The sequence below is a fragment of the Natator depressus genome, chromosome 18 (genome assembly GCF_965152275.1).
Source record: "Natator depressus isolate rNatDep1 chromosome 18, rNatDep2.hap1, whole genome shotgun sequence".
NCBI classification, from domain to species: Eukaryota; Metazoa; Chordata; order Testudines; family Cheloniidae; genus Natator; species Natator depressus.
Window position 1 is genome coordinate 9,490,111 of NC_134251.1, and position 23,352 is coordinate 9,513,462.

The window sequence follows — 23,352 nt, forward strand, 5'->3', positions numbered from 1 at the left end:
AGGACAACTGTCCTTATCTTCAGCCTGAGTGTGTATTTTCTGAATTTCTTCCCAGGTCTCCTAGTTATTGTTTCCTATACCACATGCTGGGTAGCAACATGTGGATTCCATGCTTGTAAAATTAAAACTGCTGACAGAGGTGCTGCAGCCAGCATTCCAGCCTTGTGCACACAGACTAGCTTCCTGGTCCCTCCTCCAAACTTCTCCTGCAACTTGTGCTCCTCCCTCAGAGTTCCATACAGGTTGCTACAGCTCCCCAGAAGGTTAGGCTGCTAATCTATGGGCAAGATGATGTCATAAAAATCAAATCCCCCTCTCAAACACACATACAAACTCCCATTGGTTTCAGTGTCTATCTAAGAGCAGAAACTAATCCTAAAACTTCTCTCCATTTTCTATTCTAGGCTATGGGTCTCAGTCTGCAGAGAGCAGCTGGTGATGTGGGAGAAGAGGCATCCATGGGTTTGAGATGTGGGTGTCACTATGAAAAAGCTTATGAGTCACTGGTTTAAGCAGGTTACAGACTAACACGGCTGTTACTCTGAATTCGCAAAAAGAAAAGGAGTACTTGTGGCATACACATTGTAAGGAGAGTGATCACTTTAGATAAGCTATTAGCAGCAGGAGAGTGGGGTGGGAGGAGGTATTTTTTCCATGCTTTGTGTGTATATAAGAAGATCTTCTACACTTTCCACAGTATGCATCCGATGAAGTGAGCTGTAGCTCACAAAAGCTTATGCTCAAATAAATTGATTAGTCTCTAAGGTGCCACAAGTACTCCTTTTGGTTTAAGCAGAACCAGGAAAAACCAGTGAACAAAATTGCCTGTTGCAATTCTACACGCTAGGTGGCAGTGTGATTTAATTCTCAATTAAACGGTCATGTTATTTTTGCAGGGGTTTCTGTATTGCTACCATAGTGGCTGGCTGTACAATACTGCATGTGCATCTTCTGCACTGTTGCCATTTTAAGGGGTAGTGACCAGAAGTATTTTTGAGTAATATTTGCTGCCAGCAACATAGGGGGGGAAAGTATGTTGCTCTTCGCCACTGCAGTGTCACGCTCACTTTCAAACGGAACCTAGGGAGAGTACACAGGTCAGGGGCTACACACGTGTTCACTTGCAACAAAGCTGTTTTCTGCATGCGTTAGACAGCTCGATGCCTAACTCATGCCCAAAACAAGGCGAATGGGCAGCTTTGCACCTAAACAGCAGCGCTGCTGCTAGGATTTAACTGATGCAGAGAGTCAGAGTTTAAGGCCAGAAGGGACCACCAGAGCATCTGACCTGTCTACCACAGGCCACCAACACCACCCCCCACCTGCCCGCTAAACCCAACCAGCTGGAATGAGACCACAATATTACAGCCCATGGGAGACTAGACAGACTCATGGGCCACAGGCAGAGAATAATACCTACATAATAGGAATAATAATAATAAACCCCTTTGCATTTGAAATTCGCCAGCCATCAGCCACACACAGGCATAAGAAATATAGGTTTTATTTTAGTTTAGTTACAAAAAATAATCAGACCCCTGAATGGAAGGAGCTTTTGAAGAAAAAAAAAAAACAACAACTTTTAAATTCATCTGTAGAAACATCTGCTAAAGAAAAGCAGTAAAAGAATGGAAGAAACCAATATCATCTTTTAGCAGATAACCGTATGAAAAATAATAGAGCCTCTAAATCCACCAATGGGTTTCTTCTTAAAATCTTTTACCAGAACACCAGGTTGGTCTACACGCAATCAAGCAATTAACTTTTTCAGGATGAACAGGACACTCTGCATTTTGCATACCAGTGGCATGGATTTTTAAAACACTTTTTCCAGTAAACATCAACACTTAAATGTCAAGTCTTCTGTTCTCACACTTCACTTCCTCATCTGAATGACGACATTAAGGGTTAGTTCGGGCTTTCCATGCTTACAGGCAGGCACAAACCAATTCTACTGGTTTTCATTACAAACACCACTTCGTGCCATGGAGGTTTCTGTGCATTCCAGTTGACCACGTCAGAAATGCAGTTAGAGACATTAGTTATGTGTATGGTTTCGTTACAAACCCTGAAAGGATCGAACAATGGTGATTAGAGTTTGTCCCTTTCTTTTAAGGATCACAGTGCATGCAAAAGACATATAAAAGCACTTCTCAGAGAGGTGTTTTTCCAGCCTGAATGTTTATTGGTTGTTAAAGAGCCGTAGCTGTATTCAGCAAGTTTCCCCAGCATGCCTGCGGCTTTCCCCTCATTTTTTGCAGGGGACCAAAATATTTAGGCCTGATACTGAGAAATCCCCTGCATTCGTTCTCCCACCATGGCTCTTTCTGCACAGGGAACACTGTCTACAAACCAACTCAGGTGACATACACAGGATTACGCCAGCGTTAGCTGCATCTTCCAGAACTAGGCTGTGTCCTTTTCCCTAACACCTCGGTACTAAGCGTTTATCAAGAGGGAATGCAGAGAGAGGCAGAGCTTCGTCATGAAACGCAGCACTTGGGTCTCAAGTCAGCAATATGCCAAGCAACTCCTGGAGGTGCTGTGAGTCCTTAACTCCCACTGCCATCAAAGGCAGCTCAGGGAACTGTCCAGATTGTAAAGTTGAGCCCTTAGTGTATGCAACCATTTAGGACCAGTCTGTGGTGCTTAGCATCTCACAGAGAGGCAGGCCCTGCTCAAAATCCACCTTCTCGTCCGCACCCCCTGGTGAAGGGAGGTGGCCTTGTCCTCATTGTATGGGCACAAAAAGTTTCAAGCAACTCATCCAAGGCCACACAGTGAATCAGTGCCAGAGGCAGGATTAGAAGTCAGCGTCCCCAGCTCCTCATCCCACATTCAGTTGACTGAGTATGCTGCCTTAATGCGGGCTTTCCCCCAGATGATTTTTGGAACGGTTTCAGCTACGGGCCTTTAAAGGGACTGATTTAAAGCATTAAGTGTAGACTGTTTCCAGAAGACCCCGCGCACTAACAGCTGCCTGAGGCACTTCTGCACAAGCAGGAGATGCTAGTCCAGAGTGCAGTACGTTCAGTGCCAGGGGCATAGCCACAGTGCTTATCATACGGTTCGGTTTACAAAATGGTTCACAGCTAGAGAACACACACGAGTTCAGAGCACACGGAAAGTTGGCTTTTTTTTTTGTTTTTGCTTTTGTTTTTTTTTTTTAAAAGCAGAGTTACACCCCCACCAATTTGCAGACGCACATCGTCACAGAACAGCTAACAGACCAACGGGAAACGGCTCGCCAAGTCTTCACTTGCCATATTTACATTGCAAGACAACAGGATGATAAACAAAACCGTCAGCAGCCTGTCCCTGAAGGTGGCCCAACAACTCTGGATTCACAGACAAAAAATGTTCTTTATAAATTGGTCCATTCAACCATCACTTACACAAATCATTCCGGACATTTCCCAGACAGCGGTTTGCTCAGCACCTCCTTGGCACTCTGTACCATGGAAGTCCTTTCCAGGGCTGCAGCCGCCCCCCGCCCTCCCCGCCAACCTCTGATCATTGCTTGAACGCGGACTGTAGTTCCTTAAAGGCGGCTTTCCTCTGTTTCATCTCCTCTGCCTGCTTTTTCTTCTCCTCCTGCTCGGCTTTGATCTCCTCTTCGAAGCGGCTGGCCTCATTAACAGCTTGGACCTGGAAGTTCAATTGCATTAGGCAAGGGAGTCAGAAGAGCCAACCCCACAAGGCCTTTGGCAGCAGGATTTCTCACAAAGAGCGTAAGCCAAAGCCCAGCGGAGCCAAGGGAAACTCTCCACTCCCTTCAGTGGGTTGGGGATCAGGCCCTAACAGTGAGGCTTCCAGCCGGCCCTTTTGGGCACGACTCATCTACAAGTCACCATCCAAGCTCGTCACGTGTGAGCCGGCAGCAGGTGCGAAGCCACGGCACCTCTGCTGTCCCGGCTGTCATTCAGCAGCCTCGCAAGGAAGAGCAGATGCTGCATGCAGCAGCTTTGCAGGCTGCAAGCCAAGCTCTACCCTTGGGGGCACGCAGCTGCCATTGGCTCACACAGGAAACGCACGACAACGGGTGGTGGTCGGGGTCTGGCTCCAGAGTGGCTTTCTGTAAACCGCAGTGTGACGCACACTGGTTATATAGGACATCTGAACACCGGGCACTAGGGTCAGAATCATCTACCAGGCCCAGAACACCCGTCACCTTGTGATAATGGAACACACCCTCATGTGTTCCCCCGGCCCCCCTCCTAGCTGCACTAAAATGACTTCAAGTTGTATTTTTATCCTTACTTTGGCCTCGAAGAAGCTTTTGGCTCCTTTCACGCCCTCCGTGGAGACGTCGATCTCCGAGAGCCGCGCTAAGGCGTGAAGCCCGCTGTCTTCCTGCAATTCGCCCGCCGCGGCTTTGTGGAAAATCAGGAGGAACTGTCAGAAGGAAGAGGCACAAAATTGCAGTAAGTGGAACCTGGCTGGAGGGCCTAAGAGAATAATCCTGGGAAGAGAGACTTGCTCCCCGCTGTGTTATTTATTACTGACCAAGATCAGGGCCCCACTGCACTCGGTGCTCTGCAGATATGTAGGACAGTCTCTGCCCTGAAGAACGTACACAATCTCCACCACCGAAGAGGAGAAGGAAAAGCTGAAGTGACTTTCCCAAGGTGTCCCAAGCCAGCAGTGGCAGAGCTGGGAGACGCCAGGTCTCCTCAGTCTTGGTCCAGTGTCTTGCCCACTGGACCTGGCCTGATACAAAATGTTCAGAGTCAGTTGTATCAAGCACGAGAGGGCGAGTCAGGAGACTGCCGTGTAACCAGGACAAGGCGGGAAGCTGACAGGTTAGACACTGAAAATTAGGTCACTGGGCCAGCATCACCATCTTATTTAGCGACTGTAGGACCAAACACCATGAATATTCATCTTGTGAATGATACTGAGCTGTATCACATGTCTGCTGCACATCTGCTCACGAGTATTTTAAGGGCAAGTGCTGAGATAACTGCACAGAGCAAGCAAGCATGAATGCCAGCCGCTCAGGGTTGCATGCAGCCATGTCCCTCACAGAGAATGAAGGCGCTGGCGACAGCCTGGACAGTGCGTAAAACAGGAAGATGTAATCCCCTGAGTGCATTATTTTGCCTTGCTGCTAAAGTCTCACTTCTCTTTTCGGAAGGGGATTTCATTCGATCTGCAGAGGCTTCGTTACGACGCCCCAAGAGCGGAGTGCTTTTGCACGGATGCTGTTTAAGGAGGCAAGCAGCCCGTCTCACACAGGAAGCATGTTTAGAGCGATGCCATCCCAGGGTCTCCGTGCAGTCAGTGTAACTCACTGGAAATCTCCCGCAAGGAAGGAAGACTTTTAAATGCAAGGGGCTGCGTGTCCGCATGAGTGTCCTACACTGGGGGTGAGGTTCAATGCTGGAGAGACCTAGAGATCGGCAGGAATGCAGTAACCTAAACACGACTGCCCCATTAGACTTACCCTTGTTCATATAGCACGGGAGGAGTGCACAGTGCTTCGTGGCCGGAAGAATATATTAATGCCTGCCACCTTACAATCTAACAGACATAGCGATCCTCCCCTGGGTGGGGCGTCAAGAGGGGAAGACATTCTGGGGAAAGCAGGTTTAACCATTTTTTATATTATCCTAGACAAGCTCCAGAGCAGAGATGGGTGCCAGCTGGATGCTAGGCCAGAGCGTCGAGAGGGGGTCTGAACCGAGGACAGTGAGGAAGTGAGAGGCAAAGGGGGAAGGAGGATTTTGTAGGCGAGATGGACAGCAGAGGCAAAGGCATAAGTGGAGGGAGAGAAGGAGGGGCACAGAAGCTTCAAGGCAATAGCAGAATTAGGGATGTAAATATCAGCTAAAAAGTTAACCAGTTAAAATTATATTGTTTAACTGGTTAACCGAGGTCGCTCTGGCCGGCCTGGCAGGGGTCCCTCCCGCCAGCCCGACCCGGCATGGCTGGGGCTGGGGTCCTCTGGCCGGCATGGGACCGCCGGGGTTAACAGGTAAGGCCAGTTAAGGGTAAACCTAATGCTTACTGGTTAACCTTTTACATCCCTAAGCAGAATGTGGGGGCCAAACGGGGACACCACAGAAGCGGAGGCGGCAGCACTGATGGGGAGGAACGTGCAGCAGATGACACCGGGGAAGGACGTTACGCCATTGTGACGGTTCATCTATTTTAAGTAGGAGGGACCATCGTCCTCCAGCTTGACCTGCACAACGCAGGCCCCAGACCTCACCCTGTGATCCCTGCAGCAAGCCCAGCACCCTGTCAGCTAGCGCAGATCTTTTAGCCTTGATTTAAAGTCTATGTGATGGAGAATCCACCACACCCATAGGTAAGTTGCTCCAATGGTCTGTTGCCCTCACTGATTTAAAAAAAAAAAAAAAAAAAGCACCTTATTTCTAGTCTGAATTTGTTTAGCTCCAATTTCTAGCGACCGTTCTGCCATTGTCTATTGACAAGCCCGCTGTGAAAAATCTCTTGCCTTGCAGGTACTTCTAAAGCCATGATCAAGTCAGCCCTTAACCCTTTGGTTGTTAAGCTAAAGAGATTGAGCTCCCTGAGCCTCTCCCCATCAGGCAAGTTTTCCAGACCTCAAATTTCAGCAGAAGGATTCTTGAAGGGGGGAGATGACAGCTCAGAGTGAGAGGGGACCAACTGCATGGAGGAAGCACTCACAGTTTTGATTTAAACCCAGTACAGATATTTGCAGGGAATCCAGCCCCTTTAGCAGTGACCCTGTTTGCCCTTCCATTGTCCAGGGGGAATTTCTTGCCAAAAAGACATGGCGTGGGGCATGTTAATTTCTCATCCAACCGAATAAGGAGTGGCTGAGCACTTGTAGACCTGCAGAATCAGGTTAATTGTGTGTGGTCTCCTGGGAACTGTCTTATTTAAGCGCGTGATGGACAGGGAATGGGGAGGGGCACAGGGCTGCGTTACGAGTCTTTTCCAGTCCCCAGGCTCACATTAACAACACTGGTTTTGCCAGAAGTAGTAGGTGAAGCAAAAAAGTGCATCACAGAGTGACAGAACCAGACACCCTCCATCCTATCTCCCTATCAGTCATTCCCAGCCCCGTGCCAACTCCCCCCCTTCCCTGCTTCATCTCCCCTCGAAGAGACACTGGGCCTGGGGCCAGACTGCCTGCTGGTCCTCTGACAGAGCTAATGTGTAATGGGGACATGTCGCACTCCAGATGATGCAGGAAGAGGGTGAGCCAAGATCTGGACCAACGGCTGCCACAGGGGACTCCGAAAATGGCACAAGCATTGCTCAGACAGGAGGTACAGCGTCACGGCTCCGCACAGAGGCAGCTGGACCCCTGGTGCCCAGAGATCTTTTCAAAGGTGGGAAGGAGGGAGAGGCCTTTATCAATTGCTTGAGCAGCAGCCCAATCCTTCCCGTAGCACACGCCCAGAGTGCACATTGACACTTACCCCCTCCCCTCTAGTGACTGGGCACTCAGCCTTTATACGCCGTCCCCCAGTGCCAAACCCGCCCACGTTGCGCAAGACAAACTCCAGTATAACCTGACCTCACCAGTGTCATGGAAGCTTTGCAGATCCCCAAGAAATCAGAGTCAGAAAAGCCCCTGGATAAGTGAAATGCTGGTGATTTAAAAACACAGGAGCTGAAAAAATAAAGAGCCACAAATTTGGCAGGTGACTGAAATCAGTGGGACTGGTCCGAGGCTTAAAGATAGGCACGTGCTTAATTATCTTGCTGGATCAGGGCCGAAGGGAGAGATCACACAAGCCCCACGCTGCCAGCCACAGTAACACAAAGATGCTACAGCTGTGCAAGGTGGGAACCGCAATCACAGCCCAGCGTTGTGGCCTCCAGGTTGAAGTTGCCAGCTGTAAAACCGCCCGAATGCAGTTTCGCTGGCATTTAAGCACAAGCTTCTCCCCAGGGCACAGCTGCTATAGACATTTATACAGGGCGCATGTTGAATTCTCCTGCCTTCGACTGGGAGGCCATTCCCTTAGGGCTATGGCAGGAGAAACAGGCTGGTGGATCTGGAAACTGACTCAACCCACCCTGACTCCAAGCTGACCCAGATCTAGCCCTCTAAAGCATTTCTAACACACCCATCACCATGCTATCTACATCCTTCTACAGGAGCCTATAGACACATCAGAAGAGCTTTTAGCCAGCTACTTTCTAGGGCAAAAGGCAGTCTGGCTGAACGTGCACAGCACAGATATTCAGTGGTGGAGGGCTCGGAGAAACATTCAGCGTGATTAGCTATACACTGTAACCGAGGGCACAAAGATCACTGTGGAGCAAGTGAAGGAGCAGTTGTCCTGCCCTGGCAGAGAAGAGAAACATCTAAAAGTCTCGGTATCCCCGGAGAGGAGCAGGTGCTTCCATGGATCGGGCACACAAACCAGGATGGGCACACTGTCCTGGAGCACTCACTCTGATACTGCTCACTAGAGAAGGCCTTACCTCCCGGAAGCTAAGCTTGCCATCAAAATCTTCGTCTACTTCTTTGATCATATTTTTCAGCCCAAGGTGCGTTTGTGATGCTCCTAGTTTTTCCATCATTAGCTTCAATTCCATCAGATCAATGAAGCCATCTTTCCCCGCGTCATACCTAAGAGACAGAAACAATAACTACAGAGACCAGCTTCCCTTCAGAAGTTGCTAATTCAGATCCCGTGAATTTGCCTCTATGTTATCAGCACTTTTCCAGAAGGCCCTGTCCTATCGCTCCCCATCAGTGCTGCCTTTGCAAGCCCACCTGTACCATCTCTCTTTGCCGTGGACTCATCAAATACCATGGAGTCAGTGGAACTCAGGGACTTCAGTATCAAATGATCAGGCCTCTCCCAGTTGAGCTAAATGTTAGCTTAGCTAAAATCATAGCTGTGAGCAATAGCAAGCTGTCAGCCTCTGTGGGCAGCAGCTACTCGAGGGAGAGATGATCACACATGATGGGTGAAATTTACCCTCCTCTCCCCACAGGGCCATGCAGCAAAGCATCAGGAGGGACATATATAACATACTAAGAGTGAAATCTACCTCTGTACAGGAGACCAGCAGAAGTGATGCAAGGAGATAGTACTGACCCTCTGTATTATACATGCACCCCCTGATGCTTGACTACAGCCGCTCCTGAACGGCTAGTTCTCAATCAAAAAAGAAACGTAACTCCACAAAGCATCATTCCAGCTGGCAGAGAGTGAATCGAAGACCTTTGCCTAGAGCCCCTGGCATGGGATTGAACTACACACCCAGTAAATGCAATCCCTTTCCTGCTCAGGACCCTGAAGCTCTAACTTTCAATTCCCTCTCCAGCAACACAACACACAGACTGTAAAAAGAGCTACAGTTAGTGACATTCAGATCCAGCTTAGGAAGCTGATCTACTGCCCAATGGTACAATTTCCCCACCGTACAAAAGCCGACCAGGTGAATACCACAACAGGAAGTTCATAGTCCATAATAAGTTCTTAAAATAATGGATCTGCCTTCGTCTCTTAATGGCCTACCGCCATGCATTATGCAGCCTGTTGACACTGAGTGCAGAGTTATGGTATAGCTCAGCCCCTTCATTGTACTTAGTGGGCGAGTCTGTTTGCTTTCCAGCCTCCAACCCTGGCAATAGCTGGAGCTTATCACAATGTCCACAAGCAACGCCATGCTAAAGACAAAGACCAGACTCTGTGTGGGTGTGGAAAGAGCATGGGGACATGCCAACCTGAATGGGGCAAGGCAGGAAGCAAGAGCAGGAAGCATTTCGACATTGCACTACTGATTGTACAGAGTGCAATGGCTTGCAAACAGACAAGGACAAAGCAAACAAAGGAGGAAATTACAGGGTTGGTTGTGGGTTTTTTTGCACCATTAAAATATTTCTTCTACTTATTGTTCCAAAAATTGTACAGGGGGCATAAACAACACCAGAACTCACTACAGCAGTTGCTCTGATAAGAATCGGGGCACCCCTAGAAAGTGAGCAGAAGTTCGGGTAATGGGCCATCACTTCCTTCAGTGGAGATTCCAAGGCCACAAGGGACCACTGTGATCATCTAGTCTGACCTCCCGTATAGCACAGGCCAGGGCACTGCCCCACGATAATTCCTAGAGCAGAGCTTTTAGAAAAACATCCAATCGTGATTTTAAAATGGTCCGTGACGGAGAATCCACCATGAGCCTTGGTTAATTATCCTCACTGTCAAAAATGTACGCCTTATTTCCCGTCTGAATTTGTCTAGCTTCCACTTCCAGCCATGGGATCATGCATTAACCCTTTCTCTGCTTGATTTAAGAGCCCATTATGAAATATTTGCTCCCCATGTAGAGATTTATAGACTGTGATTAAGTCACCTTTTTAACCTTCTCTTTGTTAAAGTGAACAGATTTAGCTAACTAGATGGAATAGTGGTACTTTGGCAGTCTCAGTACACTCTGCATCAAGCAATAGCTCTTAAACGGCTTGGGGGAAGAGAGGGAGAGAGACTTGGCACAAGCCTCCAGGCCTGGCAGCTGAGCTGTGAATATCAGACGTGCAGAGCCCTGCTGTAGGAGGTCGTCTTACAGATCTCCAGCTGGTGGCTTCAGCCGGTTATAGACACATCTATATGGAGCTTGGCTGCTGCACTCCAAGTTGAGTACTCTCAGGAGCAGGAATTTTGTTTCCCACTCTGAAGAGGAGATGGCGCATTCAGGTATGAAATTAGCTACCGGGATGGGAGGAGAAGCAATTAAGAGTCTGCACATTCTAGGAAAGCCTCTCCACCCGCTTAGCGTGCAGATGATCTGCCTGGTGAGCTGTCTAAAACCTTCCTGTTAAAAGAAATGAATAGTGGAAACCACACACCTCCCCAGAGGCTTATGATACTGTGAGGTTTTAGATGAAGATCTGGTTCCTCTAAAGTCTCCCAGGTCAATGACTCAACATGTATTTAAAAATAGTAGCCAGAATGTAGATAGCCAGGATGTGGCTGGAAGCACCTAGTATTGAAACTCATCACCAGGCATGTACCAATGGACCTCAAAACACCCTCAGTCTCCTCTCTTAATTTCGTCTCTGGCTAGGAATTCTCTGTCACTAAGGAGTGCATAAAGAGACATGAAGTTTTATCATCCTCAGATGCAGCCCCCCCATTCACACTGCAAGAGCTCTGTGGCTACAATTGTTAGTACCGGTGTTGCTTATGATCCACTGTGTCCTGGCCCAGGGGTTCCCCATAAGGACGTCGATATCCCACTATAATAATAGTCAAGGTTCATCGTGAACATGCCCCATAAATCCCATCACAGAACATGTTTGTGCTGAACGTTTACAGCAAGCATTAAGATGAGCCAGGCCGTGCTTTGGTGGCTTACTCAAGATGGCTTTGGGTGTGTTTCAAAACCACCAGAGGCATGTGTGAGACCACTAAAGGCACCCGAGAGTGTCTTTTTATAGCATCTAGTTTTACTTTTGGCTTAAATGAGATTGGTTTGCAATGGTATTCAAGCCCTCCAGGACACATCCAAGTGCTCATCACTCTCGGGGCTTAGAATGCACTTGCACTAAGCATTAACAACCCCACTAAAGGGCTCCCTGCGGAGTGGGGGGAGTGGATGCTTTTTGAATGATACTTTGTGTTATTGCTGAAATTAACACGCCAGATGCTTTTCTCCCCAGTGAAGCGTGCACCACTTCAGCTAAAGAATTTGTTGCAGTACAAGAGGAGCTTTTCCAGGTAAATCTTGCCACCGCTACCAAGCATGGAAGATTGGTTTGAGACCTGTGCCTTGATAATCCCCCTTCAACCTAAGCCAATCTACTTCTGAAGTGGAATCACAGCTGTACATGTGCTTTGAGTTGAGTGGATTTAATTTGCTTCATCATTATCTGAAGACACCCTACACCTCTTTGCTTAAGTCCTACACGGTAAAATGTGCACATGCTATAGGGGGTTCAGTGCTTGCTTTACTCGGCATATACGAGATTTCCAATAAAGTGATCACGCTAAATCCATTCAATAATACTAAATTAGAAAACATAGTGCTCCAGAGGCAGATTCAATATAGGACTGGTGTGTGCATCAAGACTAATGTAGCTATGCACATGTGTTAAGGAAGGAGGAAAACACATCCACTTCAGTTGTTGAATCACTATAAACTCTGAAGGGAAGTTTAAAATCTAAATAAGACTAAGCAACAGGACTGAACCCAGAGACTGATGTCTCTGCCAATATAATGGGGTGGAATAAATAACCTAAACATTCTTATTTACCATTCTTCTTTCTGCCATGATGTCCAGACACTGGAATGTTGTGCTGAAACAAAGGATTTCTGCTAATATATATGTCTATGTTGACCCAAGAGACGTGTATCTTAAGGCATAGAGTAGCTCTGCACTGGTTTTCAAACCAGGAGAGATGGCCACAGGATCAGTGTTTTAACAATGACTTCATTTCTATTGAGCAATGAGAACTGGTGAATCAGCTAACCTCATAGACACTGGTACTGAAAGTAACTATTACACTGCTACGCCATTTACCTGCTCTATTAAGATTGGTTTAGAACAAGGTTGCTGTTCTTTAACGAATCAGAATCGTTTGTCCATAAACTAGAAGGTTCTTCTGATTAGGGTGAAGTCTTCATACCTACTCTTATCAGTGAATCATTGTCGGGCAGCCAACAATTGCAGAAGTCACAGATGGAAATGACCCATTAGAACACGAGGGCCCTCTCCCTGCAAATGCTAGATTAATCTGGCAGACTGTCTAGGAAAGCAGATTCAAGTCATATCCATACTTAAAAATTTCACAAGGACATCTAGTGAGTTTGTTTGAAGACCCTGATGTTTTTTGTCCCTAGAATACACCTGCTGAAGTTACCTGACTTCCCTAAAGAATCACAGAAGATTAGGGTTGGAAGAGACCTCAGGAGGTCATCTCATCCAACCCCCTGCTCAAAGCAGGACCAACACCAACTAAATCATCCCAGCCAGGGCTTTGTCAAGCTGGGCCTTAAAAACCTTTTAGGATGGAGATTTCACCACCTCCCTAGGGAACCCATTCCAGTGCTTCACCACTCTCCTAGTGAAATAGTGTTTCCCAATATCCAACCTAGACCTCCCCCACTGCAACTTGGGACCATTACTCCTTGTTCTGTCATCTGCCAAAACTGAGAACAGCCGAGCTCCATCCTCTTTGGAACCCCCCTTCAGGTAGTTGAAGGCTGCTATCAAATCCCCCCTCACTCTTCTCTTCTGCAGACTAAATAACCCCAGTTCCCCCAGCCTCTCCTCGTAAGTCATTAACACATCCCAGACACATTACGCTAAACACCTGGTGTCTGACAGAGTAGATCCCCAGCAACATCCAGCAGGAATTACTTCATCTCCTTGAGCTGACTTGTTCAGAAAGATGATTTATGTTTGACCTGGATGATCCCTGCACCTAGCACAGTTCTCCCAGCACTGCTTGATAGTTCCCCATCAGCAGTTCTTTTAGTTACTTGGCATTGTTCATCTTCAAAGTCATTTGCAGACATCCTCCCAACACCCTTCTGAGACAGGCAGATATTCTTACAGGTTTATAGATGGGGAGAAGCCCGTGGTCAGAAAGTTGAGCTCAGAACTCAGGAATTCCTGGCTCACCATTAGAGTTGGTAATTCAACAATCTGGAGTGGGTAGCCCTGATTTCAGAAGTTCTGAACTCCCCTAATCCAGCTGAATGGCAGCCCCAAGCAGCCCCGCTTGCTTCAATACGGTACAAAGGGTTGGGTTTGTAGAACTAGCAGGTCAACATCTTGTCTACAAAAATGAAGCTGGAACAGTGGCGGATTTAGAGTTAGTGGGGCCCTGTGCGCAGCTTCATTTTCGGGGGCCCCCCCTCGGGACCCAGCCAAGAAAAAGAACAGTCTCTCTTATCCCCCCCCCGTTTTTCATTCTTTTTTTCCTTCATCCTCCTCCTATATTATAAGTAATGGGAAGTAAATGAAAATAAAGTGAGCTACCCTGATTGGGGCAGGGGGTTGGGGTGCAAGAGGAGGGCAAGGGGGCAGCGCTTACCTTGGGCAGCATGGCTCCCAAAGCAACTGACACCCCTCCCCCCTCCGTCAGCGACTCCTAGGCGGGGGGGAAGGGCAGGGGGGTCTCCGCGTGCCGCTGCCCGCAGGCATTGCCACCGCAGCTCCCACTGGCCGCAGTTCCCAGCCAACGGGAGCTGCAGAGTCGGTGCTCGGGGTGGGGGCAGCGTGCAGAAACCCCAACCCCCCCACCCAAGGGCCGCAGGGACATGCCGGCTGCTTCCAGGAGCAAAGCGGCGCTGAAGGAGGGAGGTAGAGTGGGCAGGGAGCTGGCTTAGCCCTGCTGCTGGCACGTCTCTGCATGCCCCTTGAGGGGAGGGGGGGCAGTGGGTCTCTGTGCATTGCCTGGGGCAGGGGCAGCATTCGGAGCTGACTCTCTCCCTCCCCGCCTGCCAGGGGCGCGCAGAGACGTGCCAGCCGCCAGCCACTTCCGGGAGCAGTGTGGGGCCACCGGCCACGGCATGCAGGCAGCCTGCCAGCCTTAGCCCTGCTGCGCCGCCCGCCGGGACTCAGGGCAGGTTGTCAGATATTTGTCCTGCATTTTGGGAGCCCCCCCATCATTGGGGGCCCCGTGCCACCCCATGGTTTGTTTCATGGTGAATCTGCTCCTGAGCTGGAAGACATATCAGGGGGTGGAGGTGGGGAAAGAGTTTAATCTTCCAGTTTGCCAGGGTTGGAAACAACCCTTGTACAGTATTGGAAAAATGGAGCCCGCTGCTTCCCGGGGATACACACCGCTCTCCGTAAGACACGGGGCATCAGGAAGCGTCCCTTAAATCTCTGCATGGTTCCTCAGCCGAAAGGAGCCTTTCTGGCACTCCTCCAGGGATTAATAGAGGAGAGGCCTTGGATCAGGGTAATTCCCGGTCCTGAAAGCGAGATCTGAAAACGCTCCAGGCAATTCTCATAATTGTGCTTTGGAGTTTGGAGATGGAAAGTCTCAGCCGTGCCTTGTCTGATCCTCTGTGAGCAGTGACCTGCTTTTGAGTCCCGGCTGCCAGCGGGGGGCAGTTCGCGATACCCGACACCCACGCTGCCAGCCAAAGTTGAGAGCTACCCTGCAGCACAAATGAAGGCTTGGTCATTTTCCACCTTTATCGGGAGCTAGCGCTGTGAGTAACTGGTGGTGGGCCAAGGTTCCAGACCGCCTTCCATTAAGTATCTTGCCTGCAGGACATTCATCCAGCCCCAGCTTGTGCTGTCTGCTGCCAGAGGACAATGTTCCCCACGCTGAGCAGAAGAGAGGAGAATGTGGGGCTGCCCCGACAGCCGTCTCTCTGTTCTACTCATTACGGACATCGTAGTGTAACTCACGACTTCACCACTTGTGCGCGCCACACTCTCTCCCCTGCCCGGGAAGGCCCGAAGATCCCAGTGGCGTGTCTCCCGCCTCTCTGGCTGTCCTGGAGTGAAATCGGACCCACGAAACACAGACCCAGGGACAGGTCCCCACCCCCAAGGAACCTGCCAGTTGTGTTGGCTCCAGCGGCAACGGGGGTCAGGCTTCTCCTCTGCAGGGCGCTGAACAGAACCATTTGATTCCTCTGTTCAGAATTCCTTGACGCAGGCCCCTAGAGAATTAGTGATCCACATGGCTGGGATTCTCGAGCTGCTGCAGGGACTCGTGCGTTGGAGAGGTTGACACAGGGAAGAGATTCCCAGACAGACACGTACCCCTTGGCTTCGCTCCTCCAAGAATGCCAAAAGGACCAGGCCAGGCTCACCTTGCTGGGAGGGGTCAGTCTCACCCTCCCCTCCCTGCCACAGTAGCTCCAGCTAGGATCAGCTGGAGAGCAGTGCCTTGGGGCCACCTCAGCTGCTGAGTCTGATCCTAGTGTTAAGAACCCAGCAGGGAAACTGGGCTCTTAGATGTGGGCCAGTCGGCGCCCCCCCTGCCCTGAGAGTTCAGGGGCAGAGGGATTTCTCGGTGCTGTCCAGCTGCAGGAATCCGGCACTTCACCACCGTCAGCAAAGCACGGGCGATCCTGAAAACATGCCCAGGCCCACCTGATCATTTCCTTTCTTCCAGCAGGAAAATCCACAGATTGGTCCCACCTTGTTAGTTACCGCAAGCAAGACTCTCTTCTCTCTGGAGGAGGGGGGAGAAGTTGTATTTAGGCTCTGCCACAAGCAGTCACTGTAATCGCAGCTAGAGCTGGGTCCAAATAAGGCGTGTTTGAAGCTATCATGCGAGGGGAGCAGAGGTTCTTCACAGCGCAGAGCCTAAACCTGCGCCGGCCTGTGACTCAGGGGTGCAGTTTGCTTTTGGAGCAGCAATGGTTCCTCTCACTCCCCATGGTCTGTGGGGAGTACTATATTCGTACTATATTAGGAGAAAGAACGGTCTCCTGGAAGCCTGGGTACATTTGGTCGAACGTGTAGCTGATGACAAAGCCAGTTTGGGAGGCGGAAAAAAAAAAGCTTCTCTCTAGACTGGGTTCTCTCCAAACTGCAACAAATGCAGCACCAATTCAGTGGCTACTACACTGGCTGCCTTGAATTAGGCACATGCCCCTCTTTTCCCCTTCCTTAAGTTATTCTAGGGATCCATTTTAATTTCAGTGTGATAGCTTGGGCTATAAAGCAAAATCTCCCCTCTTGCTAGCATGACTCACGCTTTGCGTGCCAGGGCTGGTAGCCGCTCTCTTGCTGAAAATCCCGCCGCCCTGTATGTAACTCAGTCCTTCCTCTTCCCCAAATTAGTGGGGTCAATTCAATGCAGCATTTCAACAAAGCCTCTGTCTGGATAACATTAAATACACCCTGTGGATGAATTATTGCAGTGTTGCAAATTCCCTCAGCTTCCTAACTTGGAAAGGGGGATTACCTCTCCTGGAGACAGGCTTTAATTGTGCCCCTAATCTCTGGCTAAGTGGTAAATGACCCCATTATTAGCAACCTCAAAAGAAACATCATTAGAGCATTTCTGTGTCAGAAGGGTCAGTCAATGGCTCCTTCAAATTCTTTGCTAGCAAGCTCTTCCTGCTTGTGTTACTTAGTCTTCTCCAGTTCTTTGCCTCATTAAACAGGACCGTCCCAGGAACCCTTCATAATTTAAAACAGCCATGTTTACCAGTTTGGCGCCAACAGATCGAATAAGGATTTGGCCAGGCAAAGAGGACAAGGACGAACTATGTTGAAACCAGGCTCCTAGCGAGAGACAGCATGTCCTTGCCCTGGTTTAACCCCATCCACACCGGGTTATCTTCACTGGCACCAACCAAGCACGATTTTTAGAATTCGGGACGTGAAGCCTGTGTAAATGGAATCTGAAAGATGCCAAGATTCTAGAATCTTGGAAGTAACGGGGCTGCAATCAGAGGTGCTGGATAGGAGGGGATGGACCGTTTCTTTCTCTGAGGAAGAAGTATCCCCCAATCTGCCAACTCCTTTCAGGAAGAGAGCATGGCACAGAATTCAGCAACATTTTGTCTGACATTATATATTATACCGTAGGAAAACCAGTACTGATTAGATCTCTACCACAGCTGCTTCAGGGAAGACAGATGACTAAGTATGTGACTGACCTATACTATAGAAGCAGATGACTGTATTTCCTGTGTCTTTCTAAGCCTCTGGTTCTATGGTCTCCTTATACAAATACTTAATTGCTGTAGCAGAGAGAAACACACACCCAAGAGACTGCAGAAAGCAGTGAGCTCATTTCAAATTAAGTGTAAAGGTATTTGAAACTTACGGAACTAAACGTAAGTATGTTGATAGCAACGTGGCCTTTTGAACAGGAGCTAATAAACGCAGAACCAAAAATACACCCCACAACTCAGAAGAAAGCCAATGGGGTAGAAGAGGAACACCCTGCAAACACATACCGGAGGAGAAAAGCAGAACTAGAAAAAACAGCATGAAAGGAAGAGAAGTAAAACCTCTAAAGCCAGAACAAGCTAACATAGCTTTGGAGGTGGACTGACTTAAATCTTTACCTATGCGGTTCTGGTGACTAGGAAGGAGAAATAATTTAAGGCTAACTTTTATTTTTCTTTAAAAGGTTAGGGGAGAAGCAGAACTTAACAGAGGGATATTCATGGGCAGAGCATTACTTCTGCAACCTTTTCATTTTACAAGATGTTTTAATTGTTGCTTTCCCTTCTGGACATCTACAGAAATGCCTTACACTGACTTAGGAAGTGGGGGATGAAGTCAGGGTCCCTTAGGTTCTGTTACACACACACACACAACCGGGCTTTGCAAGCTCTGCTACAGGCCAGCACAGCTACACTACAAGAGATTAAAAAGTAGCAATTTGCTGAATTCAATGCGACACCTAAGCCACTGTCTGAGGGCCTGATCGAAAGATCAAGGAAGTCAACGAGACACTTCCCATTGACTTTGACAAGCTCTGAATCACACCTCGTGTTAATACCCTAAAAGGGAAGCAGGAGGAGGGCGAGAGAATGAGAAACGGTCCATTCAGTAGGTTTTAAAAATGAAGAACAAGGGAGAGCACACAGAGGCAGATTACAAAGCCGCTAATAACAAAATGTCTGGGTAATGCTGGATCTCAGGACCCAGACCAGTAACCCTTACTCACACAAACTGTCCCAGGGACTATGAAAAGTGAGCTCTGGAAACCTTAGTACAAATACACATTTAGAAACTGAATGCCTCATGCTATGATTAATCACTTCCTTATCACCGAGGTGGCCTTGGGCACTGGAGCACCTCACTCCCTCCTGTTCTCTAACTGTGATAAATAACAGGTTAGTCTCCTGTGGGCGCTGGTGCTGTGGTTTAGTTTTGGTTGTTAGGTTTAGTGTGATGGTGCTGGGTGGTGTTGGTGGTTTGTAATATACCGGAGGTCAGACTAGATGATCTGGTTGTCCCTTCTGGTCTTGAACTCTATGACTCTTTGATTCCACTAGGCTCCACGGGGCAAGTATACATCTCAGGCCTCAATGGAGAAAAACTTTCCACAGACCCTCATATTTTACCTACCAAATATCTGTTAACACTATCAGAACGGGGGCAGTCTTGTCACTAAAAAAGGCATCTGTGGCAAAAGAGGAGCAGCAAATTCATCTATACCAATAAGAAAATCTTCGGAGAACAAGTCAGATACAGAGAAATTAACACAAGAATCTGACAGGGATTGCCACTGCTCTAGTTTTCATCAATATATAGACAACACAGGCAAATCCAGAAAGTAACCTGAACTTGTATTCTGGCTACCTGGATTTGCCAGTGGTTTTGGGTAGAATTCTCTAGATTTTGCTGATTATCCAAGTTATGCCAGTGGCACTGGCTTGATACATAAGAATGCAATTTGCTTGGCTTTACTCTGCAATCTAGCCTTACAGCTCCCACACAGACTCTCATTCCTCATGCTGCAGCAAAATGCTCGGAAGTGTGTTCAACTAAGTAACGTTAGAACAAATGAGCCGAGTGTGTAGAAACTGCTTACTCTGTAGTTCTGTAATCAGAAGTAGGCGTTAGAACTGGGCCAGAATATGGTCAGATGCAACTTTTGGCCAACAATGCAGCATTTCCTCATTTTAGACTGCCACATGCAATGCCTATCCCTGAGCAGTGGGTTGCACTCCAATTTTAAAAGAACAAACACAGGTCCGCACTGGTCCAAAATTAAGATCTCTGTAGCCAGGAAAAATTTAAGTTTTCAGGGGAAACAGATTAACAAACCCCAAACAAACATTCCAAAACAATGCAGCAGAACAATGCCAGTGCAAAGTATCTGGAAGTGAAATTGACTCGGAACTTACCGTAAAAACAAAAGCAGAACTAGTCCATTTTTAATGTCCCAGCAGAAAAACATTTTTTAAAAAAAGGCCGGTCATAGTGAAAAGTAACTTATTCAAACAAAGCGTTTCCAGTATAATTTCAGATTTTGTAAACATGAGGAAACATGTTGTTTTCCAATAGCATCTCCCTTAGTTCCATCACTGCATTTATTTTAAATCAGTGTCAGAGTTTAAAGCCAGAAGGGACCATTAGATCATCTCGTCTGACCTTCTGTATATCACAGGCCATTAAAATTCACCTACTTACTCCTGTATGGAGCCCAATTAAGAGCTTATGGACCAATAGCCTGAAGATCCTTATGTTTTTTTAGTGCAGCCTTTCTAGTTAACACACTCAAACTCTCTAAATATTTGTTCCTAGACTGATTTAGCTAAACACTGTTTAAATAAATGGCTAACAACATATGTCACGTCTCAGCTGGATGCTAATTTAAAATAGCTGAGCAGGAAAGGTCAGGATTTAAAGAGCAATGACAGGCCCTTATATTGATGGTAGTAACGTACACAGAGCAGCATCCTTTCCACCGTTTTCATCCCTGTTCCTACCCCTATTGAAGCCAACAGTAAAACTCCCAGCAGTGGTGCAAGATTGGGCCCTCAAAGCATTACACAACTGACCAGGCGCATTATGGGATTTTCCCACTTTGCTTTGAAGCATTTGGTGCTCGCCAGTGCCAGAGGCAGGATACCAGACTACATGGCCCATTAATGTGATCTGTATTCCCGGAATTTTAACTTGTTACACTGAGAAGGTAATGTCTGAACATCAAGCTATAGATCAACCAATTTTTACAGAGGAGATCCAGTCTATTTTACTTATTAATGTTGCAGCTTGTAACTTAACCCACAGCCTGCAGAATTCTTCTGTTTCCGGAAGATCAAAACTTACGTTTCTTTTCAGTTTCCATGAGAAATTTCTAAAACTCTAAGGTTTCTTCCTTGATAGTTGCCGTTAGCGACTAGTGATAACTTATTTGAATCAAGCTAGTACAGTAATTGTCAGAGCGCGAGCCTCAGGAGGGACTGAATGGAGAGCAACCGAAAAGAGGAATACAGCAGAAATTAATAGAGCGGGAAGTGTTACTCTGATGTGTGAAATTTATTGCCATGTCAGGTTTTTCTAAAAGTTGCCTTCTATACTCTTAACTCTAAGGAAAAGAGCTATGTCTGCAAAGCATAACGCCACAGGCCCGGCCTGGTTAGTTGGGAAGAGATGGAAGGATTTTCTTGTTAAATCCAAAACAAGAGCAAGTCACCTCCAATTCTGGAAGTGGAACTTGCAAAACACACACACATATACACACACGACAAAAAAAGGAACAAGATTTCCTAAGCTTTAACTATTACAAAAGCAGCACTGGGTATTATCTCAGCATGCAGCAGAAACGCTAATCACCCTCACACCACTAAGCCTTCTTCTGCAGGATCAACTTCTTCTGGACAGGTCTGGAGGCTTCACACCCGTTGCCAGACTCGCTTACAAGGAGAGGGGAGTTTGTGCAGAGATCTTTTCCCTCTTCTATCCACAGGCACACTGCACACCCTGCTTTAAATCAAAAGCCCAGCCTCTCTAATGCAGCTAAGTCTGGCAGTCTTTTGGGGGAGGAAAGGGGGAATTGCTCATGCTCCTAATGTAACTATTCCTACTCCCCCCAGCGTCACATGGCTGAGGGTGGCATCTCTAAGCCTGCCAGAAGCAAGCAGAACTACACCCCACTTGTGCATAGGTCAGTGATGCCCCGAGGGGCAGAGGAGTGTCTCCGGGGCAATTCTCCCCCCAAGACAGAGGTCAGTGATGCCCCGAGGGGCAGAGGAGTGTCTCCGGGGCAATTCTCCCCCCAAGACAGAGGTCAGTGATGCCCCCAGGGCAAGCGATGAGGATGGCGGTTGGGTTTGCTCCTCAGGAGGGGAAGGAAAGGGGCTGGAGTCCCGCAACCAGAGAGACAGGTGTCGCTGCCCAGAGGAAGGAGGCTGGGGAGGAGAATCTCCATCATCTCCCCCCGGCACTCAGTGGTTGCAAGTGGCTCCATCCCTGCCCTGTCGTGTGTGGCTAGAGGGTGGGGTGGGGGGCTCCCCTTCTCCCCCGGACTTTACGGGGGGGGGTCGCTTTCCCGGGCCCCAGCACCGGCTGCCGGGGGGGGAGCGGCTCAATTCCCCGGTTCTCCTCTCCCCGGGCACCCCCCGCACCAGCCTGCACGTGCGCCGGGGAGCTCCCTGCCCCGCCCCGGGCACCCCCCGGCCCCGGGCACTCACTGCACCAGCCTGCACGGCCGCCGGGGAGCTCCCTGCCCCGCCCCGGGCACCCCCGGGCACCCCCCGCGCCCCCGGGCACTCACTGCCGGAAGAGACGCTCCATGTCGCGGATCTGCCGGCGGGAGAACTCGCGGAACTCGGTGTAGGGGTTAAAGACCTTGCGGCCGCCGCCGGGCGAGAGCTCCCCGCCGCCCTGGCTCAGCTCCGTGCGCCGCTGCAGCCTGGCGCTCAGCTCGCCGCCCGCGCCGCCGCCCAGGGGCTCCGGGCCGTCGGGCTCGGGCGCGGCCGCCTCCCCGTTCTGCCCCTCGGGCCCGCCGCCGCCGCCGCCCTCGCCCTCGCCCTCGCCCTCCTCCAGCTGCAGCCGGCGGCTCAGCTTGCTGGCCAGCTCGTCCGTGGCCATGGTGCGCGGCGCCTGGCGCGGCCGAGACTCTGCAGCAGCGGCGGGGACGGGCCCAGAGGAGGAGCCGGCGCCGCCCACCCGCCGCCACTGACTGACAGCGGGGCCAGGCGCGGGGTGGGACACGGGGGCGGCACGGGACAGGCAGACAGGTGAGGTCGGTGCACGGTGCAGGACAGACAGACAGGAGGGTCAGGCTGGACAGGACAGGGGCTGGGGCACAGGACAGACAGACAGGTGAGGTCGGTGCACAGTGCAGGACAGACAGACAGGAGGGTCAGGCTGGACAGGACAGGGGCTGGGGCACAGGACAGGCAGACAGGTGAGGTCGGTGCACAGTGCAGGACAGACAGACAGGAGGGTCAGGCTGGACAGGACAGGGGCTGGGGCACAGGACAGGCAGACAGGTGAGGTCGGTGCACAGTGCAGGACAGACAGACAGGAGGGTCAGGCTGGACAGGACATGGCTGGGGCACAGGACAGGCAGACAGGTGAGGTCGGTGCACAGTGCAGGACAGACAGGAGGGTGAGGCTGGACAGGACATGGCTGGGGCACAGGACAGGCAGACAGGTGTGGTTGGTGCACAGTGCAGGACAGACAGGTGAGGTCGGTGCACAGTGCAGGACAGGCAGACAGGAGGGTCAGGCTGGACAGGACAGGGGCTGGGACACAGGACAGACAGACAGGCGAGGTCGGTGCACAGTGCAGGACAGGCAGACAGGAGGGTCAGGCTGGACAGGACAGGGGCTGGGGCACAGGACAGACAGACAGGTGAGGTCGGTGCACAGTGCAGGACAGGCAGACAGGAGGGTCAGGCTGGACAGGACATGGCTGGGGCACAGGACAGACAGACAGGTGAAGTTGGTGCACAGTGCAGGACAGACAGACAGGAGGGTCAGGCTGGACA

At 49.6% G+C, this 23,352-nt stretch overlaps 1 protein-coding gene across 1 annotated transcript; it reads right to left on the bottom strand.

The window, feature by feature from the left end:
- Positions 1-1,489: 1,489 nt before the first annotated feature.
- Positions 1,490-22,447, bottom strand: EFHD2 (EF-hand domain family member D2). The gene is made up of 4 exons (XM_074975349.1): positions 22,131-22,447; positions 8,434-8,581; positions 4,261-4,395; positions 1,490-3,648 (listed from the first exon to the last, which is right to left on the bottom strand). Exons 1-4 carry the CDS (start codon positions 22,445-22,447, stop codon positions 3,514-3,516), a joined length of 735 nt encoding a protein of 244 aa, XP_074831450.1. The 3' UTR covers positions 1,490-3,513.
- Between the last annotated feature and the right edge of the window lie 905 nt (positions 22,448-23,352).

Excerpts from the sequence above, each read along its gene's own strand:
- EFHD2 (XM_074975349.1), bottom strand. The coding sequence starts at position 22,447 with ATGGCCACGGACGAGCTGGCCAGCAAGCTGAGCCGCCGGCTGCAGCTG. Across the intron at positions 8,582-22,130 it reads ATGGAGCGTCTCTTCCGGCA|GTATGACGCGGGGAAAGATG; the intron begins GTGAGTGCCCGG and ends TCTGTCTCTTAG. Across the intron at positions 3,649-4,260 it reads AAAGCTTCTTCGAGGCCAAA|GTCCAAGCTGTTAATGAGGC; the intron begins GTAAGGATAAAA and ends TTGAACTTCCAG.